General features: G+C 42.7%; 2 protein-coding genes across 2 annotated transcripts in view; one reads left to right on the top strand and one right to left on the bottom strand.

Annotated features, from left to right (window-relative positions):
* The first annotated feature begins 1,707 nt into the window (after positions 1-1,707).
* The window catches only part of fbxo2 (F-box protein 2), a 13,818-nt gene continuing 6,437 nt past the window's right edge, over positions 1,708-9,088 (top strand). Inside the window, exons 1-6 of the mRNA XM_030091820.1 lie at positions 1,708-1,770; positions 2,406-2,471; positions 5,240-5,366; positions 5,453-5,545; positions 5,611-5,749; positions 5,826-5,963. Coding sequence (XP_029947680.1) covers positions 2,435-2,471; positions 5,240-5,366; positions 5,453-5,545; positions 5,611-5,749; positions 5,826-5,960 — 531 coding nt within the window. The 5' untranslated portion in view covers positions 1,708-1,770; positions 2,406-2,434 and the 3' untranslated portion in view covers positions 5,961-5,963. The remainder of the gene's footprint in view (positions 1,771-2,405; positions 2,472-5,239; positions 5,367-5,452; positions 5,546-5,610; positions 5,750-5,825; positions 5,964-9,088) is intronic.
* svbp (small vasohibin binding protein) lies at positions 7,047-8,883 on the bottom strand. Its single transcript, XM_030091821.1, has 3 exons — positions 8,755-8,883; positions 7,753-7,888; positions 7,047-7,610 (listed from the first exon to the last, which is right to left on the bottom strand). The coding sequence occupies exons 2-3, from the start codon at positions 7,864-7,866 to the stop codon at positions 7,524-7,526; spliced, it is 201 nt and encodes a 66-aa protein (XP_029947681.1). The 5' UTR covers positions 7,867-7,888; positions 8,755-8,883; the 3' UTR covers positions 7,047-7,523.

Below are 9,088 nucleotides of genomic sequence, written 5' to 3'. Positions count from 1 at the left end.
CTCTTTATAGCATTTTCTGTCTTATGTGTATTAAGAATATTATATGCCAGCTGTGTTGATTTCAACTGTTGGAGAGTGATACAGTATCATCCCGTGACTGTACATGATGTTTTTCTAGTTCTTTCATTTTGTTTTCAAGATACTGGATTTTAGCTCAATATTTCATGAATGGTCACAAATGGTTTTTATTTTCCACTTTTTAACAACCTGCTCAGGGACTACAGATGTCAATTAGACCATGGCTAACTCGGGCATATTTACACAGTGTAAATATGCCCTCTTTTTCAGTAGTAGTGTAAAAAAAGAAGTGTTGATCAATATGCGTTGTTCCTGTTAAAAATAAATAAATAAATAAATAAAATAAATCAGGTAAAAGATGGATTTGACATCAGAGAGAAGCAGGAAGAAAAGGGGAGGTTACAAAAGAGCAGGAGATGATAAAAAGTGATAAGAAAGTGTGAAGAGCAGAGTAAGTGATATGAAGAAATGCATTAGAGTGGTGTTTTCATGGTGGGAAAATCCTTCTGTTACAAGTCTACTGTTTTTATATGTCATCAACTGTCACAAAAAAAAAACGGGTTTGAAGCTGGTGTTGCAGGAAAACACCAGTTTAAGGGGGAGAATTAACATGTTCTGGTTAACTTCTCTGTGATGTGTAAAAGTTTTTGTGATCAATAATCTGAAGACCTTCATTTTTTGCCCAGTTATGAGGTTTTATGTAGACGGTTGTTGCACGACACAAATTCAGCCATTTTAAATTAACACACACACACACACACACACACACACACACACTCAAATTTACAAGTGTATATGAACCCCTTGTAAATAATTTGTACACACGATTTTTAGAAAAATACATTAACACAAACTGAATAGTCTACATCCAAACATACACACACTTATCTAAATATATGACTCACTTAGTTCAACATGTCTTATAAGGGGTAAGAGGAAGTGAAAGTTATTTAAACCTTCGCCTTTTAACAAAAAGTGGTGTGCAAATAAAATGAAAACTACATATATATATATATATATATATATATGTATATATATATATATATACACACACACACACACACACAATATATGTATATATACACACACACACACACGTATATATATATATATATATATATATATATATATATATATATATATATATATATATATATATATATATATATTTTTTTTTTTTTTTTTGTGAAAGCATCACTTGCCAGTTGCAGACCCCTGGTCTAGATCTATATGAAACAGATCTATGTAGAACATTGCTCTTCAGAGGAGGTAAAACAAGAAGACCACGTCTGGACACCAAAACGTTGGATTCCTATAAGTTACAGCACAATTAAACAAAGTGTGTGTGTTAAATCCCAGGAGTTTCATTACAAACGTGCATTCAAAAGTCAAGAGTTTTGCTGTTTATCCTTCCTAAATCCTTTGTTCATGCTGTGTGAAAGGTGTGTGTCCCTCCTGCTCTGCAGGCAGCTGTGTGCGGTCTGACTGACGGCTGTGCTGAGTTCATGCATGTTGTGCTTCTGCTGAGTCCTGCTGGACGGATGCAGACTGGGTGTTTTGTGCCCGTCCTCCTCCTCCTCCTCCTCCTCCCTCTCTGGTTCTCTGTGTGTGTGTGTGTGTGTGTGTTGGTGTGTGTGTGAGTATAAAAGCCAGGCCGTGGCGAGGCCGCTGCCCTGCAGAGGAGCTGCGCTGTGAGCCAGGGAAGGACAGACTGACGACAGAGGAGTGTGCTGCACCAGGCCTTCATCAGCTGTGAGTAGCACCTTCAGCATGCTGCAGTGTGTGTTTAGACCCTGCAGTGTGTTATTAATATGCACCACTGCAACACCGGGACTTTCTGGGGGCAGATGACTCAGCAGTTTGTTCGGATTCGTGCGGATCGAGTGTCTGATGCAGACTCGTCTGTTTTTCCGCTCAAACAAACGACACAACAGACAAAGCTGCCGCTGCTCATGGTAAATGTTCTTCTGCTTCCTTTACTGTCAGCTTCCAGAACTGTTAACAAGAGTTTGATGTTGATGTGGTTAGATAAAGTAATTGTGCTGACTGCTACCCATCTGATCCTCTGTGATTCCTCCATTCAGCTCGCACACAGCCAGGATTTTTCCCCGTCTGCTGCCTCACTGCACAGGGTATTAGTGTCTGGAATCTGCAAACCGTCCAAATCCTGCTTTATACCAGTCCTGGCCTTTATTTCCACCTAAAAGATCAGATTCAGTGTCCGGACCCAAGTGAAGTCCTGGTCCGTCAGCACTTTAGTGTAAAGGTGATCCCGGTGATCTGTGGAGTGAACAAAGGCCCGATTCATGCCGGCGGACGGGATCGGCACAGATCTGAAGCAGAGCCACTGATGCTGAAGGAGCTGATTCATCTGTTTTCCCGTGCAGGTCCTGAATTCCCTCTACGAGCTGCTATCATGGCCAGAAATCTCCTCAAAAATCCCAGTGGGGAAGGTAACATGCAGTTACTGACACACAGCATCTCTTCCCCAACGACAGGCCTCTGCAGCCGAATCTGGAGCATCCAGGAAATTAGACCGGAATAATTCCTCAGCAGTTTGAGGCTTGGTCATTGGTACTTGTTGACAAAGGTCTAAATTATTTGTCTAAAGGGAACAAAACAGCTTCAACTAAAGCAAGATGAAGGAAAAATGGCTAAAAGGGTTATATCAATGAAAACAGCTGAAACAAAGATACACCTAACCAAAAGGGAGAAAAAAATAAAGCAAACCGGCTAAAAGAGTCAAAATAACCTAAACTACTTGAAAATAAAAAAGGAAAGAAAATAACAAAAAAAAAACACAGTTTCTATACTGATAGCTAAAATAGCAAAAATGTTCTTCCTATTAAAAAAAGTTCAAACCCACAAAAAATATAAAAGTTATCAAAAAATACATTTTCTGTATGTATAACATAATGATATTCAAATCGAAAGTTTTTATATTTCAAATGATTGGATGTTTTATGGTTCCAGTCAAATTTTACTTAAAGCGACACTAAGGAACTTTTCAACCTTAATAAAACATTTTAATATATTTTGTGATGATACATCGACTTACAGCTAGTTGAATGACCCTCTGTCACGGCCTGAGGGCGTCAGTCTTGCTTTCACTTGGACTAAGCAGCTGTGAGGAGGGTGGTAGGAACCCTGCACACTAAAAAACTCCAAATGTGCGGACTGCTTTACGGCATGCGTCACATCATGATATAACATTGTTTAGCCACCATTAGATTCATTACCTCGTCGCTATCCATAACTTCACACAGCCACTGGAAACAAATGATGGCGAGTTCAGTCCCACAGCATGCCACCGGGAGCAGCATTTTACCACGCCACGTGCTAGTCCTCATGGGAACTGTAGTATTCGTTCAGGCAAAACAGTACCACTTTTGTCCACTGGCGCCGCCAAAATCAACGAAAACTGAAAGTTCCTTAGTGTTGCTTTAAATGAAAATGGCTAAGACCGCTGTTTCTGTCCTAACAGTTCCCAACATCTGAACTACAAGGACAAGGCTCTCAGTTGTTTTTTTATATAAAAGTGTAGAAGGCAGGACACAGACACAGAAAGAACCAGGCAACGTCATTAAAGGTGCATCAAGGAGTTTGCATGTTTTATGCACGGAAGAGGGGAACTCCTTCCTCGCTCTTTTAGTAGCGCTCGAGTAAAATTTAAGTTTCTTTTGCCTGGTGGGGTCTGTGCTGGAGCTGAGGCAGTGCTAGAAGCCAGTCTTTTCTTACTTTCTGGAAGATCCATCCTCAGTACTGCTCAGTTGTTGCTGCTAAGCATCTGGCGGAGTAATGGCGGACAAAACGAAACTTAAAGGTATAATGGACGATGTTTTAGCCAATGAATGGCGTGATGCGAGTCTCAACTATTGGTCCTCCAACATGTCAATCACGCTGGATAAATGCTCGCGTAACGCCGTCAAGCACGCTCGTAGGAGCAGTGGAGCAGGTAGGATGGTCTGGTGCATGCACATTTTTCAAAAAGCGAGTAACAGACGTTTGGCTTCGACTTTTTCAAGAAAATCATTTATTATACCTTTAAGGAAATCAGGCCAGCGGGAGCGCGCATTATGTCACATCATCTCAAATTCTCCCCAAAAAAATTCTGGTGCTGGACCGGCACTGCAACTTTCAAGTGACAATTTAACGCTGTTAGCGGTAGTTGTAACGAATATGTCAGGGCACATTGTACACATCATTGAATATTAGTAACATATTTATGGTGGACAATAAGTATTTTTAAAGTTGAAAAACTCCTTAATGCACCTTTAAAGCGATACTTCAACATTTTGGCAAATTGGCCCATTTAGGGCAATTCCCTAGTCATTTAGAACAGCCTACTTACTTTTTTTGTGAGGGCGAGCTGTTGTTTATTCAGCAGTGGGTCCGAGGAGAACTTCACGGCGGACATAATGGAAGTGGATGGTACAGTTGCTTCCCTCGTCAAACTCATCAAATACACAATCCAACAACCCCAAAACACTTTGGTGGACATGTTATAATCCGCACATTCACTACGCTGTGAAATATTAATGCAAAATTCCGAGATTGAGTGGTTTTTGCGAAGATTGCTAAAACGGAACTACTTACTAAACATGGCGTCTGGGCGTAGGGATCTCATAAGAAAAAGTAGTTCCCAGTATTTGCTTCAGTGTCGTAACGCTACAATATTATTTGTAGGTGTTTCACAGCTTAGTGAATGTGCAGATTATAACGTGTCCACCAAAGTGTTTTTGGGGTTGTTGGATTGTGTATTTGATGAGTTTGACGAGGGAAGCAACTGTACCATCCACTTCCATTATGTCTGCCGTGAAGCTCTCCTCGGACCCACTGCTGAATAAACAACAGCTCGCCCTCACAAAAAAAGTAAGTAGGCTGTTCTAAATGACTAGGGAATTGCCCTAAATGGGCCAATTTGCCAAAATGTTGAAGTATCGCTTTAAGTATGTTTCTTGCAAGGCGGAAAGCGCATTACGTAACAGCGGCATAATCAGCCTAAGCCTCAATACCAGCTCCCTTTCTGCAGATGATTCTTTTTGTATATTTAGACTTTAGAACCCGGTTGGGTGTAAAAAGACATTAGAATAACATTTTTGATTTGGGTAAAGTTAACACTTTGGTGACATGGTTTAAAGATAAATGGGTGTCGTGCTCTTGACCCCCCTGGAAGAGCAGATCCCCGTTCCATCTCCTCAAACTGTGGATTTCCCCCCAGAGCAGCTGGAATTCTGGGAGCTGACGGAGAACGGGGGGAGTCAGTGGAAGGTGGAGGACATGCCCGGAGACTGCGGCTTCGACTTCTGCAGCGACGGAGTCACCAAATACTTCGTGACCTCATTTGAGTAAGAATGGCCACAGTGTGGGGAGGACAAGAGACATGCAGGACACTGGAAGACGTGTCCTGACTGTCCTCAACCTGTTTGGGCAGGCTGTGTCTGAAGCGGCAGGTCATCGACCTGCTGGCGGAGGGCTACTCCCCTGAGCAGCTGGACGCCTCGCCCGTGGTCGCCGTGGAGGACTGGTGAGACTGGAGGGGCTTCTGTGGGTTCCGGAGCGTCGGGGACTGAAGCTGTGCTCGTCCCGCAGGTACTGCGGCAGGACGGACTGCGGCTGCACCTACCAGATGACCGTCTGCCTGCTGGACGAGAACCAGGAGGTCATCCAGGAGTTCAAACCCGAGCCGGTGACCCTGGACCCCGACACCGACGACTGCTCCTGGAAGCAGGTGCTCACCGCGCACGTCGTGGAATCGTGATTGGCTGTCCAGCGCTGTAGGGTTTCGCTCTCTGCTTGTTCTCCAGGTCAGCCACACCTTCTCGGACTACGGCCCCGGCATGCGCTTCATCTGCTTCGAACACGGAGGGCAGGACACCAAGTTCTGGGACGGCTGGTTCGGGGTCCGGGTCACTGGGAGCTCCGTGACCATCGAGGTCTGAAGACGGGGCTTGTTTCAGGGCTTTAGATTGGTATGAGGTATGAGAAGGGCCAGCTTTGCCTTCTAGACGCTACTCTTCTGTACATCCTCCGCATCTGCTCCTTAGATAGAACTCTAACCCAGAACAGGCCTGGCTCCGGGTTTCTGCTGCACTAATCCTAAAACTGCTGCTTGACATGTAAAGTACTACCTCTGCACAGCGACACATCCTGAGGACCAGTCTGGTCACTGGGGAGTTGAATAGGTATGAAATAAACTGCTGGATCTGTAATCATACATCTCATGGTGGTTTGTCTTCAGGTACAAGTCACATTTCCAGACAGAGGCTGACGAACACACGCCTCTGACTAGATGTGGGAGGGTCACTCATTCATTTAGGCCCCATCTATGCGACATTTCAAATGAAGATGCATCATTTTTTCTAGAAAGTGGTTCATCAGAGAGTGCTGTGGTGTTGAATAAAGACTAAAACTGCTTTTTAACAAAGGAAGGCAGCGAGCAGCACACCAGCCTCTCACCAGCACTCTGAACAGACTTCAAACCACCAAGTCGTTGGTCTCGCAGGTGAAAGAGGAGAAACCAGGAACATCTGAACAGGTCAGTAATGGTTTGTTTATCATGACTTTTATTCAGCAACAGTTTTCATCTAATTGGTGGTTAAAGTTCTTCCATCGTCTCATAAACGGAGTAACTGCTGAAATATCAGACATCTGGTGAGAATTAAACTTCTGTTGGCTGAACAAAGGATCATGGATCATGTAAGGCAGTGTGTCACACACATACACACACCAGATAAATAAAGAGTTTTCATGGAGGTTCACAAATCAAAACAATATGTCCTCCTCTGATTACTCTAAAATTTTTTTTAACACCGCGCCCTTTCAAAGTACTTTTCAGCACTTTGATATTGAAGCCATATTTCACTATCAGTATAAATACAAACCCTAATAAATATTTTAACAAAAAAAGCCTTGATGAACAATACAAATATTTGGAGAGGAACCAAAATTAAAATCAGTATTTCCTAATATCATGTATGGCGTGTCAATACAAAAAAAACCTGAAAAGATGAAATAAGACGTTTTTCTTTAAAAAACATTTTTATTGTCCTAAAGTTGACAGCTTGTTTCAAAGTGGACGGCATCCTGATGAGCAGCAGATAAACAAATACACGTTCAGTTTGTGAGGATTGTAACAGAGCTGATTAAACGTCATATAAAAAGACCGACGCTGACAGCAGTCGTAGTGGCTCACATGAGAGCGGCGAAGAACGCCAGAACACACTCTGAGGTTCACCTGTCTGCTCTGAGGAGACACTACGAGGCTGAGATTATATCAGCGCTCCGTAGTAAACGCTCAAAGTGGTTCTATAAAAGTGCTTTTCCAGTTGGGGTGAGTTGAGCTTGAAGAACTGTGTAGTGAAAATATAAAACACTTCAAGTCTGAACAGTGAGGAAACCCTCACAGAAAGATGAAGTGGTATTTTAGAATTAGTTTAGACTTTCTGAAATGTTGGTTCAGAGTCAAACCAAAGTCCAAACAGATCAGTGTGTGTGTGTGTTTGTCATTCTCCTTGTGACTGCATCTGCTTGCAGAAGGCCTCGAATTGCTGCTGCTCCAGCTCCGTCATCACCTTGTTCAGAGCGTAGATCTGAAAGACGACAAAACGACTCATTACTCACTGAACCACAAGTTCACAGATCCACCGTGTGTGTGTGTGTGTGTGTGTGTGTGTGTGTGTGTGTGTGTGTGTGTGTGTGTGTGTGTGTGTGTGAGAGAGGGAGGTCCCCCACCTCGGCCCTCTGCCGCTGTTTGAGTTCGTGCTGTGCAGATTTCTGCCGGGCTCGGTCTCCTCTGGTGGGAGTGGAGTTCAGCTTGGCTTTGTCCTTCCGGCAGGCGGGCTCCATCGCAGGTCGACACCCAGACGAGCTGAGAGGGTCACAACAGACGAGTTCAGCACGAAGGAGGCAAATATACCCAAGAGTGGCTCAATATCCCCTCAATATCCCCTTGCCTAAGTATGAAAGTTGTGAGAGTGAATGGTTGGTGGTGGTTGGAGGGGCCGATGGCGCAGATTGGCAGCATCGCTTCCGTCAGTCTGCCTCAGGGCAGCTGTGGCTACTACAGTAGCTTACCACCACCCAGTATGGAGTGAATGAATAATGCGATGTAAAGTGTCTCTGAGTGTCTAGAAAAGCTCTATATAAAACCAATGCATTATTATTATTATTATTATTATTTTTATTATTATTATTATCATCATTTATGTATGAATTCTCAACAATGACAGAAGGTGAACACATTGAACCACAAAAAAAAATCAATCAATAATAATAATAATAAAAAATACAATAACACAGCAGGGCAGACAATAGAATAGAATAGAATAGAATAGAAAGCAAAAGAAAAGCTGAATAATAACTCAAAACAATCCCAAAACGATTTAAAATAGGGCAAAAAACACAAGCAAGACAAGTAAAGCATGGGGAAGTGGCTACATGATCACAGAACACAAAAGCAGCAGAATGTCAAAACAGACAGAAATAGAGATTAATAAAAATAACACTGAAAATGACCGAAGAGTCCCAGAATCACTCAAAAACTACAGCAAATGGAGGCAAAACTCCCCTGAAGGACTCGAAACAACAACAAAGAGAGCGGATTAGCAGCGTGATTGTGTTATAAAGATGTTATCAATCAAACGGTAGCTCAATGCTAACAGTCGTTTCCATATTTTATCGAAGCAGCCATGAAAGAGAGATTAAGCTTTAAAATCACTATGATATCGAACTTACCCCCGATAACGGAGTTGGATTTAAATGTAGATAAACGTGTTTTAACAGGTTGGTAAGACGATAATCGCAGAGTCCGCCGCAGTTCGCTGCTAGCTGCCTGCTAGCCGCCGGTAACAGCTGTTCCTCCGGTGCCGCACGTAAATAAATCCGTGCTGACACGGGAGCAGTTTAAAACAAAGGTTCCGCGTTTTGCTCTATTACCCAATTTAGCCATTAAAATAATATATGTACAATGAATATGCCGTTTAATAGACTCATCACATATTCACAGATGTATTTATTTGATACATCTATGGCGATAAATGCATGTCATTGAATGTAGAAATGCTATCTA

The sequence above is a fragment of the Salarias fasciatus genome, chromosome 5 (assembly GCF_902148845.1).
Source record: "Salarias fasciatus chromosome 5, fSalaFa1.1, whole genome shotgun sequence".
Lineage (NCBI taxonomy): Eukaryota > Metazoa > Chordata > Actinopteri > Blenniiformes > Blenniidae > Salarias > Salarias fasciatus.
The sequence above is the reverse complement of the archived record's forward strand: the minus strand, read 5'-3'. Positions and strand labels throughout refer to the sequence as shown.